At 36.4% G+C, this 18,383-nt stretch overlaps 1 protein-coding gene across 3 annotated transcripts; it reads right to left on the reverse strand.

Annotated features, from left to right (window-relative positions):
- Nucleotides 1-561: 561 nt before the first annotated feature.
- bcap29 (B cell receptor-associated protein 29) lies at nucleotides 562-17,169 on the reverse strand. 3 transcript variants are annotated; one of them, XM_012958718.3, is made up of 8 exons: nucleotides 16,906-17,084; nucleotides 16,643-16,751; nucleotides 12,523-12,623; nucleotides 10,410-10,560; nucleotides 8,605-8,740; nucleotides 6,462-6,573; nucleotides 4,812-4,912; nucleotides 562-3,731 (listed from the first exon to the last, which is right to left on the reverse strand). In XM_012958718.3, exons 2-8 carry the CDS (start codon nucleotides 16,732-16,734, stop codon nucleotides 3,693-3,695), a joined length of 732 nt encoding a protein of 243 aa, XP_012814172.1. In that variant the 5' UTR covers nucleotides 16,735-16,751; nucleotides 16,906-17,084; the 3' UTR covers nucleotides 562-3,692.
- Nucleotides 17,170-18,383: the final 1,214 nt, after the last annotated feature.

Below are 18,383 nucleotides of genomic sequence, written 5' to 3' on the forward strand. Positions count from 1 at the left end.
TTATAGCTCAGATCGCACATTCCTAAGGTTGGGGGGAGTGAGTTTTATGAATTCTTATGTCAGGAGTGAGTTTTATGAATTCTTATGTCAGGGGGGAGCAGGAGAGGGGAGAGAGGAGAGAACTGCCCAGACTCTGGCCCAGGAAATTAAGGGTTTTTTTCTGAGAGAGGAATCAGATACCCTAAGAACATTTTTACAAAAAAGGAGACAAGAAATCCTGTGTTTCATTTGATAGAGGACTCCATTCAGCTTTTCTGTGAGTGCTTATGGGTGTATTTACATAGATTTTCCTGATAAAGCTTAGTTTTTACCTTTCCCTCTCCTTCAATAGACAATAATGTATTTCATCTCAAATACCTATTAGCAACAAATGCAGCAACCTATATACTGAAATATATATACTTTCAAATTAAACATTTTCAACTAACCCCACAGTGAAACTTTCAGGCTCTAAATGAATTAGTAAAAACAAACTGATATGTTAAAACTTTAATTATAGCAATGTAGTAGCAATGTGTTTATACATTTAAATCAGCAATGATTTTAATGAATAACTTGATATCACAAAATATCAAAATAACCTTTATTTATTTTTACACAGAAATGTTGCCATTATAAAATAGTTTACAAAACATTTTTGAATCCATGATTCATGTGCCTTGAAGGACATTGTTGCAGAATGGAGATACAGGTGCACTTTAAATGGATGGGTATCTATATATGGAGTCCAATATAGCCCCTGACTGGACAACCTTCTAAGGGTTAAACATCAGTATAAAAAGCACTATCTGCAGAAATAGAATTCCTAGCCACTCCTCTACAGGGCTGTTTCCCCATCCTATTATCTTCTAACAATCTATTGTTTGGATTACTGTTTTTTAATCACCCTTAAAGGTAAAGGGTATTTTCAATATCAAAATGAATTTATAGTTTTGCCCTCAACCCATATGCTCCTGGTATGCAGAATAATGTGGGCACAAATAGTCTCCACTTCCCAACAACCCTATACTACCTCCTTACCCACAGGTGTGATGGAAAAAAAAGCTTTACTCCAAAGGTACAGGTATAGGATCCATTATCCAGAAAGCTCCCAATTACAGGAAAGCCAGCTCACATTCCATTTCCATTAAATAATTCACATTTTAAAAAAGTATTTCCTTTTTCTCAGTAACAATTAAACAGTAGTTTGTACTTGATCCCAACTGATATATAATTAATCCTTATTGGTAACAGGACAATACTATTGGGTTTATTTAATGTTTAAATTATTTTTTTAGTGAAAATAAGGTAAGCAGATCCAAATTATGGTAAGAACCCTTATTTGGAAAACCCCAAATCCCAGGCATTCTGGATAATAGGTCCCATACCTGTATTTTAGGATATACTGAATTACTATTATTTTTTTGTTTCCTGGCTAAATATATATGTGTTTACTTCATAACTATAGCAGCTTGCCTTTTACATTTTGCATATATAAGGTATAAAATATATCCTTTAATCTCTGAATGAATTTGAAAAGTGAAAATGTACATTACTGCTAAGCAATTCAACCAGAAGAATTTTTTTTTTAAATATTCAGCCTGTGAATGTGACTAAACCCATCTAATCTCTTGCTTTAGTTTACATCTTTGTTTTGCCTTACAGGCACCAGTAAGAAGATCGTTGAGAATGATATTGCATTATTTTGACTCAAACAGTTTTTGTATCAAGTGACATGAAACACTTTCTTGTTAGTTTTGTGAATGTTTTAAGTGCAGACGTGGCTTTGGGTACTTTTTGCTTTCACATGAGGTACCGAGAAATGCCTGTGGCAAGCTGCACAAGAGTTCACTGGGTTTTCACTTATAGACCAGGGAATATTATTTCACATGGAATCCACAAAAAACTGTTATTAAACATACTTGTTATTTATCTTACGTCTCAAAAACAATCTTTGGCAATAGTTAAGAGTACAATTATTTAGGCTTATTGCAGAAAATTTAACCTCCAAACATTAATATGTGAAAGTTCACATGCCTCGGTCAATCTCCATATAACCTGAATTTGTGATTGTATACTTTTTATTAGAATATATTGTTACAAATCTTTTCAGTTTGCATTAACATTGTAACAAGTGGTTTGGATAAAAAAAAAACAGTTAGCACAGGGTTTGAACTTTGCACCAGAGAAGTAACAAATCAAAATGTTTATTTATTGTTCTAAATGCTGTAATCAGACCTACAGTAATTTCAGATTCTTTGTGTTACTGCACTCTGTTTGTGTTATATCCTAAGTATTTCTACTGGTTGCTCTGGCATAATGAATACTTAAGGCTCAGAAAATGGTAAATATCAATCATGTGAATCTTGCCAGGGATTAAACTGAACTTGTAGAATGTAAAATAAAAGAATACAAAAAACTATATACACAGATCCAGTGTAGGTATCTCAAACAAAACTGTTCTACAAAAAAACAGATATGAACAGCATAAAATTTCATAGAACTTTTCAAGAGAACTACATTCTAAATGATATGTTTGTATTTTTTAACACAGAATAACAGAGTACTAAAGGAAGATATACTGGAAACTGTTCTGCTGTATTGTAATGTAATGCATTGCAATATACTGCAATTGCATAGTTATTTTGTGAGCAAAATAATGGCACTTGGGTATATATATTGCTTGGAAAAGCTAGTCACACATGCTCAGGACATTTGAAACCTGTTTTTTTTTCTCAAAAGAAAGTAATGCTACATATGCGCATATGCTTCAGCAGTGCACCCCTTGCCAATTTGGCAAACAGAGCACTTTTAGTGACATGTTTAAGTAGCCCAAAATGCAGCACCAAAGAGCTTTCATTGACTTTAAGACAATATATACCTATATATATATATATATATATATATATATATATATATATATACACAACGTATATATATATATATATACCTATGCACCTATAGTCACAATTGGAAACCATAAGTCCACAAGCTACTTAGCTGGGAGTGGTTATTAATCCACAGCCCACCCAGCACCCTAGGAGAGGTCCCTAAAGGTGCCCCAATTTAAAAGAAAAAAAGTTTGATGATTACTGCTTTTACATATGTATACAATATTTAATCAGCCTTGATTCCTGGGGCGTTCTGTCCAAGACAAGGGTCAAATTATCACATTTTTAGATCTTGTGCAGTCAGACTGGCCAAACAAATGTATGGTATTCTGGTATTATCTTAAAAAATAAGTGAAAATAGCAATAAACATGTCACACAAGGCACACTGCCCATACAAAAAACAACATACCTGTACACAGGCAACAATTTAAAAACAGAGCTGTTCTATATAATGAGAAAATATATGCTATTTTTGTCAACGTCCAACATTTCTAGTACTAAATAGCAGAAAAGAAGAGACAGATTCATTACTAGAACCAAATGCACCACACTTTATAAGAAACAAACACACAAAATGTCCCTTTGTTTGCAGCTTTACAAAAATATATATGTTAGTAAGCATTGCTAATTAGGATAATGATGTAGGTGGCAGTTTAGAGTGTTGTTATTACCAAAAATGCCTTAGGCTGCCAGTAGCAAGAAGACAAACATGTTTATGTCCCATAATTAACACCAAGAAACTCTTTAGTGCCCCACTGCCAGAACTCTGACAGCAGCTTGTTACTGGTTACATCCGAAGAGCAATATATTCCTTACATCAATTACTCCTCTTTCTTATTTTGTATTCCCTCTGTTGCATTCTAAAATAAAATACAAAGATCAATTAATTATACATGATGACAGATATCACATTTGTGAACATAAATTACAGGGTTAGTAATAATTCATTAGCGTCAATATCCTTAGGACTAATTGCGTATTGTTTTAGATGGCAATTGCTTGGATCCATTGGTGCAAAAGTGGGTCAGGCATTTGTCAGGTGTCTTGGAAATAAGACAAGTCAAAGCAATAGCTACTAAAACAAGTTGATTCTGCTCATTTTGTCACCCATCAACAAAGCTATTAAAAGCCTGGGCACGTGGAGCATATTTTCCAATTCACTTAGCCTGCATTTTTCCTTCAGCCTGAGAGAAGCGGATCCGCTTCCCTAAACTGCTCTTTTTGCCTGCACTGAACACTACAGTTTCTGCCTAAGTGCAGGTATGCAGAGCAGAGCATAGGTCAGCCTGAAAACCCTCCATGTGCCCAGGCCCTAAGGTGGCAAAATGCCTAGACTCGTGACCACTTAACTCCACAATGTCAATAATTCTGATAAGTATATTGTACCCACAGCCAGGGCCAGAAGGACACTGGGAAAAACCTCAGTGGCCTAAAACCCTGGGCACTCTCCCCTGACCTTCTCCCCAATCATGGCTGCAAAGGAGAATTTAAGGTATGTGAGGGGGATGGGGGGTTGCTGTGTTAGGTGGACCTCATGACTGGGGGGGTGGGGGCAGTCCTGTTGGGCCTCAGACCAACCAGAAATGCATTTTTAAGAACCAGCATTTATTAAAGCGTTTACTTATTTATTATTACTTATTATATCACCACAGGGAATGCCACTACTATTATAAGTATATTGTACCTGTAGTGATAATATTCCTATTATTGTATGTGTCACAGTTCAGTATAGGGAATGCAACAATATTATATGTGAAGTATATCAGTGCACAGACTGTTTTGCAAATATTGTATATTTAACATTTCAATATAGGATATGCTGACATAAACTGTATCTATAATTTATCAGCATAGGGAATGCAACATTTATGTATAAAATCAGCTGATTATTTGTACCTTTGTACACCACAGTATAAGTCCTACAGGGAAACTACACATACCTGCAGCTTTTCATGCTCTTTTAGAAGATGATCAAATTCTCTAGTTAGGCCATCACACTGTTTCTTTATGGCACTTGAATCTTTTTGAGATTTAGAGAGGGCTGTAAGTGACAAGGAACATTACTTTAGCCTCGATCATATTAGACTGAATAAAGTAGGAAAAAAAACATTCTGCTTAAAAATTGCTTCTATATTTTTTAATGTTGTTACAATTACATTACAGGGTACAGTTTTTGTACAGTTTTGGTTTGCAAACATAACACAAGTGCAAGACAAAAAAGAGTTATTAAGAATAATAAGATTGTCGGAAGGCATCATAGCAACAACGCTTCCTAGCCTGGATAACCAAGACAGGTGCAAAAACAGAGAAGCACATATAATTAGGGACTTGTGCCATCCAGAACTCACATTATTCCGGTGGCAAAACTCACAATATAGCTGAAATTGAACTTGAGCTATACCTTGGGTAGCTTTCCATGAATCTATATTTAGATGGAAACTATTTAGGCAACAGAGCATTTTCTCATGTTATTGCAAATATTTTTCTTTTCAAGAAATAGAGAGAAACAAAGAAGAAACTCTGTCTTACATTATAATAATATTTATGACATTTGATGACCCTGGCTTGTTTTAACTTCACTAGACACATTCACTTTCTAAAGTTTTACTGGTTTTACTTTATTATTTGTTTATGTATTCATATGATCACATGCTCACAATTTACTGTTATACAATGACTAGCCTAAATGTTACTTGTTATGTGTTACTTGTTATGCGGTAAATTAACAACTTATGCACAACATCAAAGTCTTTGAAAAGGTGAAGGAAACTTCTTTTTAAGTGGCACACATGGCATTTGTCTATTACTGAAAATGAGTGGTTAAAGAGCAGTGACCATTACTGTCTGTCTGTCTAATACTACTAAAAGCAAGCACTATCAAATTCACAGAGTGGTGACATGTAGCCTAAGTGCCAATATGCTCATCTGTCACTGTTCCATGTTCATCCAGTAGAGCACCTTAAAGTCTAGGGTATGAGCAGGAATATTCAGACAGGGACATTTTAACCACTGCTGTGGCATTATTCTTTGGCCTTGATGAGACTAGCAAGTCTGAACACAGTCAGATTGACTTTTCAATTAGTTTGATACATTAGCGATCACAATCAGTTACTTTTATTAAAGTTAGATACACTTTTTCAGTGCATATGGAGCATGCTCCACTTAGCACACTGCCTTCTATTGGTCCTGAATTGTCAGAGATCTCTGTGCTCCATTTCTGATCTTCAGCTGCCTCTGGTGAATACAGTAGTGCCTCTTTTCCATAATTTGCACATAATTCTATGCCAGGCAACAAGGTCTGGCCCGTGCACCCTGACACTGCAGTCTGCACCTCACACCTGATTTTTTAATCTGGCTCAAGGTGCAGATCAATCTTTTTCACCCCTACTGAATTACAGATTTAAAATATTTACATTTTAAATTAAAAGAAAATAAATAATTATTGTGAAAATGTATTTATTTGGATTAGGGCAAATTTAGAAGTGATCCTTGCCTTGAGTGTACTAATGTAATCAACATTTGTCTGATACTTTGTGTTTTTGTGCACTTTACAAACCCAATTTACAGTCATAATAAAAACCAGTCCTTACCTTCTGTCATTCTTTTTAACTCCTCTTTAAGGCTTTCAACTTCAGTCTTTAATTTCTCATTTTCTGCTTTCAGTGCCCACTTGCCTTCATCCATTTTAGCACTATTTATTGTCTGTACAAAAAGAAGGCAGATATAAATTAGGCCTGTAGAAGGGCTATGTGCTAATTATATGGGGAAAAATAGTGGCTATGCATACTAATTTATTATCATGAACAGGTAATGTGTCTCTTTGTGTCTCTTCATAAATCCATGCTAAAGGAAAACAACCCTTCTTTTGTATTTATTATTTTTTACACTATTTTTGGAGCCCAGGGGGTGTTTAAATTAGAGAAAAATCCAGGTCCAAAACAGCCAGATAAAAGATCCCACACCTGTATATATATAATTTGCTTTTATGATCCAAAAATCTCCATGCTACAAGAGAGAGTAAGGGCTTACATTATATAGCTGCAGTGCTCATTACCAGACCATTTTTCACTATATACATTCTCACATATCCCTCTCACTAATCACCTGCACTACACACCAATACATCTTAATTTTCTGTCCTGGCCCTATTTCATGGAAAATAACAGTGAAGGTGGAAATCTCCTTGAAGGGAAAAACTATTTTTGCTTGTCAACATTATCATCACGAGGATCTGCCTTATCATCACGAAGAGGTGTGTGTATACATATACACAATGTTTCTCCCTGACCTTCTTTAGCTGATTCATGTTGTTAGTTCCTGTTTTCCTAATTTCAGCGCAAACCAAGAACTTTTCAGCAATACCAAATATAATTGAGCCAGACCTACCATTTAGGAGAGGATAGGGATGAGGGACATGTCTGTTACCCCACTCCTTGATATCTTTAAAATTCAACATAACATTCATAATGCACATATTGTGAAGATAATATATAGCAAACACACATTTATATTAAAAAAAAAACTGGTCTCTTCATAAATACATGCTAAAGGAAAACAACCCTACTTTCGTATTTATTATTTTTTACACTATTACATTATATAGCTGCAGTGCTCATTAGCAGACCATTTTTCACTATATACATTCTCACATATCCTCTCACTAATCACCTGCACTACACATCAATACATCTTAATTTTCTGTCCTGGCCCTATTTCATGGAAAATAACAGTGAAGGTGGAAACCTCCTTGAAGGGAAAAACTATTTTTGCTTGTCAACATTATCATCACAAGGATCTGCCTTATCATCACGAAGAGGTGTGTGTATACATATACATATTCACAGTACAGTAAAAATAGTAATTTTAACAAAAAAGTTGGCTTTTTGACTGCAATTTTGTTTCTTTAAATATTTTTATTTCAAGGCACTAAACTGTAAATTACGGATGCAGGCAGCATCTCCAGATAATATTTTGCATAATTTACTCTGTCTGGTTGGCCAGAATAGCAATTTTAAGTTGCTGTGGCAAAGTCATTATATTAGCAGAATATATAAATAAATAAATTATAATATATTAAAAATGAGAAAAAGTAAACATTAAAAGAATACTGCCATAGAAAAACATGTTTTTATCAAAACACAACCGTTTATAGAGCTTGTCCAGCAGAATGGTCAATGGTCATTTCAGGGAAAAAGATCACCTCCAATGCAAAGTGTGGCTTCTCAATAGGTTCAAACATTTTTGTTTAAAGGCCTAAAAACTATGAAGATCTGAAGGCTGTAACCTACTACCCACTTTTTTATTTTATATTTTATATAGCAAATGTAATTGGTCAAAAAGCGGACATCTCTAATTTTACAAAAATTGCCAAAAAGACATATAACTATGATATTATGCCTTGTCAAGCAAACTCTAAATTATGTATTCTGAAATACCATGCTGACAGAAATCTCTGTGTGCACTGCTAATCTTCATGCCGCTGCAGGCAGACAGACAGGTCACATGGCAAATGTAACTAAAATATTCCCATGTGCACCCTAAAAATAGTATCCATGGATTTGAATTCAATTTTTTAGCATTTGCATCCAAAGTGATTGAGCCAAATTGATCACTACATGCAATAACAGTTAATGCATGTATTTCATAGCACGCTGTGAATGTGGGCCAAGGTTTACTGCATATAAAGTTATTACTTTAAATTTTCACTTCATACCTTTTGACTTCAAGACATACCTTTTTTAAATGCTCGTTGTCTTCCATGTATTTTTTGGCAGCTTCATTGGCATTTTCTACTTGGGTTTGCATAGCGCCGTTACTTTCAATCTCTGATGCCAGCTGCATTATTAGGGACACCACCCTACGTAACACACTGTAAAAGAGAGACAGCAAAGTGCATTTTAAAATCCATATTAATAAATCATGAAAGCAATACAAATCTTGCCTTCTGTTTCACTATGCAATATGCTCACAAGATTTATTTTTGTGGACAAAGCATGTAAAACTAAATATTAAAGTCACTGTTGACATAAATGCCTTTCTCGGGTACACTTTGAAAATGGTTTGATGCACTCACCAGCTTTACAGTATATTGTGGCACATACACCAAGGGATTTCCATAAATAATTACATTACCAATGCACAGATAAGCACTGATAAGATATATCAATTATGTAAGGGAATAATCTGTGCACTAGTAATGTAATTATCTACCTTGCAAGAACCAAATATCAGCTTCCCTGTTTAGCTTAGGAAATAACAAAAACCCTAGATTTTTCATGATTGAAACAACAGGCAAAAGTTATGTTCAACACAAATCCTATTAACAGAACTCATATTGAACAAGGGGCTATACTGCTACTTTAATTTGAATTTAGTTGCTGGCTGCAGTAACAGTTTCTACCTTTTTGGGAAGGTTTCCACTAGATACTAAAGACTTTCACTAGCTGCTTTCATTCAGCTACAAGAGCATTAGTAAGGCTGGCTACCAATGTTCCCACAGGTGTTCATTTGAGTTGAGGTCAGGGCTTTTGCAGGTTGGTCAAGTTATTCCTATTCCATCTCAGCAAACAAATTCTGTACAGATCTCTCTTAATTCTCAAGAATGTAATTACACACTAGCCCAACTTATCAAATAGTGCCAGACTAGGCTCTTCCACCACACTTTACAGTCTGCAATATGCCAAGATTAGCTTGGTATTCCATATTGTTATGCTAGTTTAGTGTACAGCTGCTTGGCTGTAAAAACAACTATGCTTCAAGGAACAGTTTGGCACTGTTCCCAATGGAGGCATATTTTAGACTCTGCATAATTTTAGCCATACAGTCTAAGCTTAGCAAACAATTCAGGTGGTTCAATATAAATAGCCACCTATATGAATCATTTTGCTTATTTGTAAATATCTGGTATATGTAAATGAAATAATCTTATTGGCTTGCATGTTTTGCTATCATAGCCTATGATTAAGTGCATTTTTTAGAGCGCCTGTCCAGATTTTGATAACATGGTTTATCTGCTCCATTTACCTGTTGGTTTGGGGCAAGGCACCCAAACCAAATGTTTCAACTGGTGAGTTTGTACCAATTGCACTTTTATGGGATTATTTTCATATTACAACATAAAACATGCCATTCCAGGCTGATTCTATACTCTACTTTTGATTTCACAAGCCTGGTTTTAAGATTACCTTAAAAGTGCCTGTTCTTCTAAATCACCAAATAGGTAGTGTAAGCATGGAAGAACTGTGTCATGGTGAGAAGAACGAAAATAAGGAAGGTAATGGGTAAGAGTAAGATTGTATGTGTAAGGAATAAAGGACATGGAAGGGCAAAAATAATATTATATGCATACTAAACTTGATAGGAGATGGAAATGAACATGGAGGGGTGAAGGACTGAATTAGGCAAAAGAAAGACTGAGCATGCAAAAAGTGAGTAGTGCAATGAGTGCTTGTTCTGCCACTGTAAAGGTTATTTGCTCACAATACCATAATGTAGAACCTATACATGAGAAATGTTGGCACAATGTCAGGTTCACTTACAGCCACAAAAATAAAGAGAATCCGGAGATGTAAAGATTCCTTTGAGATCTAAAAAGTTTCATGTGGATGTGATCATAGGAACTTGGATACAGCTTTGCATTTTTATCAGTCAGATGATTTGCAGAATACTTCTTCACTTCTCTTGCAGCATCTGTAAAATAGTAATGTGTTAGTCTTAATGAACATTAAATGTAAAAGCAATTCTAACAGTCATCATAAATATCACTGAGCAGATAACAAATTCCCAAGTGCCACATTAGGTAAATTCTTAGAAAAAGCTGGTTCCATAATATAACCACTACATAAATGCAAGCTGAACCTGTTTTAGGAAGGACCAAGGTGCTAAGGTTGCAATTTTCTTTGCTCAACTCGGTCACCTTTTAAAATATAAATCCAAACAAAATGTTGACCTTTCTCTAGGAAGAAGGTAAATCCAAAAACTATTCACGTAATTTTGAAAACTGATACTCATCCTGTCTCTTCCATGCATCTCTGCTTAGCCATCACACTCGACTCAACAGCCCTATGCAGCTACCATGTCCCTTCCCAGTCCAAATGGGTATATTTCTGTGTTTTCCCAGTTTTAAATGTCTGTTATATTCTGTCATAGTACCACACAGTCTGTGAAGTGCGTTACAAGTTGCAGGGCTTACTTTTAATGTAACAATTCCATTAGTTAAACCTAGAATTTCTTCCATGGCAGCATATTCTTTTGACCTTACTCTTTGGCCTAATTTTATGTCAAATGAAATATTCCAGAAAGACAAAAATGAAAGGTAGTGGTAAAAGCAAAAAAAAAAAAACATGGGCTACATTGGTAGCAATAGGTGAAAGAGAAGAAAGAAGAGGAAAGGGTCAAGGTTACAGAAAAACACAGAACAAATGTAAAAGAAAGTTCAGTAAAAAGAAACAAAAACAAAATAAAGAGAGAGACTTAGCATTGAAGTTTCCTAGTGTTTACTGTTAATATAATATTGATACATAACAAGGAACTTACAATGTATTCAAGCAAAATCATGTATTATAGCATAGACTACATCACTACTATATTGTCTAAATAGACCTCAGGGATGGGTGGCCTCCCTGATTACTGATATAAACAAATATGTCACCAGGGATCAGCATCACAATCCATAACTGCAGTAATAATAGCTTGATTCCTTGAAGTAACCCATTGTAGTATACTCCATATTTGCACCATAGACCTTTATACCAATGAGCTAGTTATATAACTTATTCAAGTTCTAGTAAAAACACTGCACTCTGCCCAGTAGGAGTTAATGCAGTTTGGTGTTTGGTTTGCAAATAACATTACAGCTTGGGGACCAAGGTCATTGTCTACTGAACTAAACTTTTGGCTATCCAACGAAAAGGTTGGATGTGGCCCTGTAAGGGAATTTGTGGCCCTTGTTAAGCCCAAGGGCTACATACACTTTTGTATATAACATCATCATTTAAGGACAATTTTACAGAGATTGGTTTAGGGTTCCAATGTTGTTAAATGGAGATACTGACAGTTATAATTCTCTAAACCATTTCTCCAGAATCCCACATGACTCCATCATAATATGGAACCCAATGCAGATTCGGCTTTTATTAAGACAAAGAACCTTTCTTTTTAGGAGACTATTTTTTCATCTATTTTTTTTTTTATATATTTATTTATACAGGTATAAGATCCCTTATCCAGAAACCTGTTATCCAGAAAGCTCCGAATTAAGGAAAGGCCATCTCCCATAGACCCATTATAAGCAAGTAATTATAATTTTCTAAAATGATTTCCTTTTTTCTTTGTAATAATAAAACAGTACCTTGTACTTGATCCCACCTAAGATATAATTAATCCTTAATGAAGGCAAAACAATCCTATTGGGGTTATTCAATAATTTTAGCAGACTTAAGTTATGGAGATCCAAATTACGGAAAGATCCCTTATCCGGAAAACACCAGGTCCCGAGCATTCTGGATAACAGGTCCCATACCTGTATGTGATTTAGCTTGCAATTTTAAGTCTTGCATAGATTCCACTATCTAGGCAACCATCTTAGAATCCTTCTTAAAAATTATATTCATCTTACAAAGAACCTAGGAACACATGCAAAATGTGACTTACCCAGAAACAAAACAATCAGTACAACTATAATTGAAAGAAAAGCTTTGTTCCAGTAGGGTGATACTTTACTCCACAGCTGAAATCTGAATATCTTTTTCCATCTAGAAAGATATGTATAAGAAAATGTATATATCAAGGTATTGTCACAACACAAAATAAAGTAGACATTACTAATAACACCATAGAAAAGCTATACATTTCAGACTGTGCAATTTTTTATAAGATCATGTAAACGTAATAAGAAGAAAAAATGATTTGTTAAACAATAATAAATAATGTCTGTAAAATAAGATCACTATAAAAAAAACCTAAGACTTAGGTACATGTGTCATGGTGACCACCCCAAAACACTGGCTTACTGGAAGTCTGAACTAATTCTTCCTGTCAGACCTGTATGTCATGTTTCATTGAGCAATAAGAAGACTACAAAGTAAAAAGAAGCATTGGTTATACTGAATGATGAACAATGTTTCAATATACATAGGACCCATTATCCAGAATGCTCGGGACCAAGGGTATTCCGGATAAGGGGTCTTTCCGTAATTTGGATCTTAACACCTTAAGTCTACTAAAAAATCAATAAAACATTAATTAAACCCAATAGGATTGTTTTGAATCCAATAAGGATTATTTATATCTTAGTTGGGATCAATTCCAAGGTACCGTTTTATTTCTACATGGAAAAAGGAAATTGGTTTTACAATTCTGAATTATTTGATTATAATGGAGTCTATGGGAGACGGGCTTTCCGTAATTCGGAGCTTTCTGGATAATGGGTTTCCGGATAAGGGGTCCGATACCTGTACTTTGTTTTACTTTTGCGTGCCATTTTTTAAAAAACGGGGCACAAATGAGAAGCAACCTGCAGTGCAAATACATTTTACACATTAGTTTCCACGCGGCAGCTGAGCTTTGCACTTGAACTTTACACAGTGCCATGCAACTGCCTAATTCTAATACACAGCTTTATGAATAAGCCATATTTTACACAGTGATGCCTGGAGTTCAGATGGCTATATATGGTGTATTTGATTGCCTTATTTTTAACCAACTTGATAAATAGGCCCCAGTGTGTCGCTCGGGGCTGCTGGTTGCTGGTACATGTTTTCTAATCCAGGCAAGGGCATGATATCAACAATTATAACTCTCTTTAAGATACAACATGCAAAAGTGACTACATGTGTCACTGGCAGCAGTGAAACAAAATATCTTGGGCAACACGTTATTCCATCTGCTCAGATGCAGTTACTGTACAGCTGTCTTTGAAAATATCAGTTTCCAACAAGTTATCAAGTTATTCTTAGATTTTAACAAAACACACATACATGCATATATTATGCAAATAACCTCCCCAAGTGAAAATGGCACAAATAATGCTGTAGTTTTCATGGTAAACAGTTTTTAAAAAAATGGGGCAAAATTAAGTCACAATAAACATAAACAACTGGGAGTCATTTCTAAACACTGGGCATATTTGCACCTGGGCAGTAACCCATGGCAACCAATCAGAAATTTGCTTTTATTGTTCTACCTGCAGCTGGCTAGAAAAAACGAATTACAGATTTGTTGCTATGGGTTACTGCCCAGGTACAAATTTGCCCAGTGTTTAGAAATGAGTCCCAGTGCTGTTAAATAGCCAGTGACACTTTAACTTTAACTCTATCTAAGAATTAAAATGTTACATTTCGTATCATTAAGGAATAAACTTAAATGTGTAATGTGATAACATAGCTGAGAAGCCTCAGATAATGGTCAGTCCATTCAGAGAACTTTAAGGGCACATATAAATATGTTCCCTGAGTTGGCAAATGCCTCACGCACCCAAAAGATGTGGTGGGCCATAGAAACCATACCTCAGGTGCAGACCCATGTTGATCATAGTACAAGGCACTCTATGACAAGCACCTTACAACCAAAGGTAAGCACAGTTAAAGCCAGCAAAATAAAAAAAGAAATAGTTATTGTGATATACTAGTTTAATAGGTTACAGTATGAAATTCTGCCATCCCCAGGTAGGGAACTAGAGTGTCAGAACTCAAGGTCTTAGTACCAGACTTTAGCCCAAATATGCAAACGTGGCTTGTCATGTACTGCACATGTGCCTTTGTTTTAAACCAACACTTCCAATAGAAATTACATGACAGCTAGTACTTAGTTATAACACATTGCAATTAGTGCATATCATATTAGTGTTATGATTCCAATAAGTTTCTCAGTAACACTGTATATTAATGTTTATTGTGACAGATACTTTATATTTTATTTTACATATTTAACATAGTTTCAGTGGCAACCACTGTTTTCACTGGGGAAGTTAATTAGGTTGTTTGTTGTTTCTTCAGTTCAGGTTGTTTGACCAAAACTTTGGGACTCTTTACAATAAGCGTATTTTTATTACCTGCTGGGTGCAATGTTTCTGTACATTATGTTGGAAAGTAAAGCTGGCCATACACACACCAACAGCATTGTGCGAAACCTAGTTTTATGGTGTATGGTGGATTGACAATACGGGCAATATCGCTAAAGCTTTGGATATCGGTCATCTCATTGATCGGGTGCCTTTGAAGGCACCAGAGCAAAATCTGCGTTTAGGGCTGAATTGTCAGGTGGAGGTAGAATCCCTATTGTTTCACAAACGTCAATGGAGGGAACGAACGATTGGTTGCAGGAAAGATCATTATTGGAATGTGTATGGCCACCTTAAGGGAGGGGAATTTGTATTTATTGGTGAGACCTAAAAGTCTGTACCATGCATCTGCTCTGTCAGTGTTAACCTACTGCTGAGGTAAATATACACTATACAGGTGACACCGGCACTCCAACATTTGTTCTAAAGCCTATGTACATGGGGAATTTTGTCCGCTAACTAAGACATCTGTGGAAAGGTGTCCTTGTCAGCCTTTTGCCACTATTCAAGCTACCAAATCCCATGTGCCCAGGGGAATACACACAGAGCAGGAACAGGAACAGTGGGGCCTTAGTAATAAACTCCCAACATTTGCTAACATTAGGTTTGGTGACAGGCTGACAAGTGTGTTTTGCCAACCACTGTTTTCTTCCAGAAGGCAGAGGTGGGCAAAATACTCTGTGCAGCTGGCCTAAAATGTTATATTGGAATGCACTGTTAAAAAATCAGTATAATGTTTGAAGATCCTGTATTTTTGTCAGATACCTTTTTTTGTAAAGAAACATTTTTTAAAATGTGATATGAATGTTTTGACAATAATTTTATAAAAACTAATTTTGAAACGCTTGTGCATTGGTGTAATCTGTACAGAGAGAGTGTACAGAGTAGTGATCCATCCCATTTCACTTTTCAAAAAATTATTTGTGGGTAGTACTATAACCAATATACACACACACACCACCAGGGGGTTGTGCTATGCATCGCACACTATATTAATCAGCTACATGCAGTAGCATGACATGACTTGACTTGCCTGGGCCCCCCTGCAAAAAATTTTTAAGGCCCACTCCATGATGTATCAATTTTAACCATCCTCCCTGCACCTGCAAAAACATGGTTGGACTGTGCAGTAGTGATGTGCAAGCCGGCCCAATACCATTGGGACCCGTGGGTCGGGTGGGTTCGGGCCAACCTTGGCACATCACCTGCGGGTTGCAGGCAGGTTCGGGTTGAGCGCTTCTGCTCACCCTCCCCGCTTGAGACTTAACACTGTCGGCTTTCCAGTTCTGGCTTGGGAATTTATAGGCGCATGACCAGCAGGCCTGCCCCTTTTGAGATGTAATTGCGCTGTTCTATAAATAAAGGAGAGAAGCCAGGTTGGGTAGGGTTGGGAGCGAGCGGGTTAGGGTAAGGTTAAAATTCGAAACACACATCACTACTGTGTGGGTACACATAGGAAGGAGGGTGCAAAAAGCATACACTGACCCTCCCAGGCCAATGGGCCTCCCTTCAGTTGCAATGTCTGCTGATTAATAGTTACTCCAATAGGCCTATTAAGTGGAAAGTTGGAATCGGAATGTGTGGTAAAGTTGGAATCGGAATGTGTGTTGTACTGTACAATGCACAACATAAAAAAGCACCAGGGGCAGTTAAAAATATGACTAGCCTCATTGCAGTTAATGAAACATAGATTATGCTTAAGTCACATCATACCTCAGGGGAGAAATAAATGGGATGCAGAGAATAAGAAGTACAGCTACTTCCCCATACAGAAAACTTGCAACGGCTGTCCACTGAAATGTCATGGTAAATCCTTTTTATCCTATTGAAAAAAAAAAGTTAGTATAGCATCTGTCAACAGCCAATGTAAAAATCAAGATTCATGTAATACTGACACCACTAAATGAAAGGAAGCATTTCATTCCACACAGTCACACAAAAGACATACACTGACTTTTGCTAAATTGTTTCTTTACCTCACCAGACCTGACACTTTGTTTCTTGTTTTTTTCTCACAGAGCTTTCCCCTGGCATTTCTAATCACAGTGCAGGTTTGGGATTCATTATCTGTAAACCTGTTATCCAGAAAGCTCCAAAATAGGAGACTGCCCTTTTCCCCATAGAGTTATTTAAAGAGGATATATTGTGTCATCTTCGCCTAGTTTTATATTCTCCTTCCTTAGGAAAATATCGCAGAGGGATTTAAATTGTGTAAATTGCATTTTACCTCTTGAAAAGTGTAATTATGTCAGAGCTGCAGAGCCATACTCTTTGCTCCGTGTCTAAGCAGAAATGAGAGCTGGGTGTGTACTTTCATTCTCCCACAGGAAGTGATCATAACTGTGACTGACAATCCACACTCTGCAGTAGCAGCCGAAGTCCCTCCCCAGCTGCTCTGCTCCCAGCCTGAATGTCACAAATTGTTTCTGCTTGTGGTGGCTGCTGCAGTTTTGCTATGTCCCCTTATAATTAATTAGATCTCATTACTAGCACTTTTATTTGTACTTCTGTATATAACAGCTTCATGGATTCAGTATGTTGTTGTTACAGAGCGGCCATCCTGCTGTCAGACAGGAATATGCTTTCTTGTTATTATCCAGTAGCAAATATCCAATTTGCTATGAACCTTGAAGTTCACAATTACAAGGGTGGTCACAGAAAATCCCTGCTCTATGCAAACAGTGGAACAGTCTTATGGGGTCAAATTAGCACTAAAAATCCTGCTGAGCTCCAGATGTTGTTAAACAACACTTTTCAGAACCTCACAACAACCTTTGGCAAGAACCAAGCAACTCAGGTGCTAACAACTGCAACGCACAATCAGGAGGTTGTAGAAACTGCAGTTCTACAACATAAAAAAAATGCACATATCCAGAAAGGCAACATTAAAAGATCAAGCAATTGATTTTATTTCTGTGTTTATTAGGATCCATGTGGAAACACAGCAACTAATAAACAGTGCAAAGACAAATCAAACACATTTCATGAGTCACCCAGTTCTAGACCCCCCCCCCATGTTATTGTACATCAATGTCCTAATTTCACACGGCAAAACCTGTGCCAACAAACATGCATGTGCAACAGAAACAGGACCCAGTTCAGGCAGCAATTACTGTTCATTTTATGCTGTCTGTTTTTAAGTGACATTTCAGCCATGTCAGTTCAGCCTCAGATTACAACACAGTTGTCTCAGTTGCAAGGAGACAGAGAATGCTGGAAGGAAGGGAAGGGAGGGGAGTAGTGAGCTGTGCTGTTTATAGGTGCCTGATAAGATCATTTACTCAGTGAGCTGCAGCTGGGTTTTCTAGAATACAGAGCTGGAGTGCAGGCATCTGGTTTTGGTCACACAGTTCTGAATCCCCCATACATGTACCCCTATAATAAAACCTTTATATATATTTTGCAACTTTTATTACATGATCCAGTAAGTGTCCCCAGAATTTATTTTCAAATG

The sequence above is a fragment of the Xenopus tropicalis genome, chromosome 3 (genome assembly GCF_000004195.4).
Source record: "Xenopus tropicalis strain Nigerian chromosome 3, UCB_Xtro_10.0, whole genome shotgun sequence".
Lineage (NCBI taxonomy): Eukaryota > Metazoa > Chordata > Amphibia > Anura > Pipidae > Xenopus > Xenopus tropicalis.

Excerpts from the sequence above, each read along its gene's own strand:
- bcap29 (XM_012958718.3), bottom strand. The coding sequence starts at position 16,734 with ATGACATTTCAGTGGACAGCCGTTGCAAGTTTTCTGTATGGGGAAGTA. Across the intron at positions 12,624-16,642 it reads CCATTTATTTCTCCCCTGAG|ATGGAAAAAGATATTCAGAT; the intron begins GTATGATGTGAC and ends ATATCTTTCTAG. Across the intron at positions 6,574-8,604 it reads ACAACGAGCATTTAAAAAAG|ACAATAAATAGTGCTAAAAT; the intron begins GTATGTCTTGAA and ends CTTTTTGTACAG.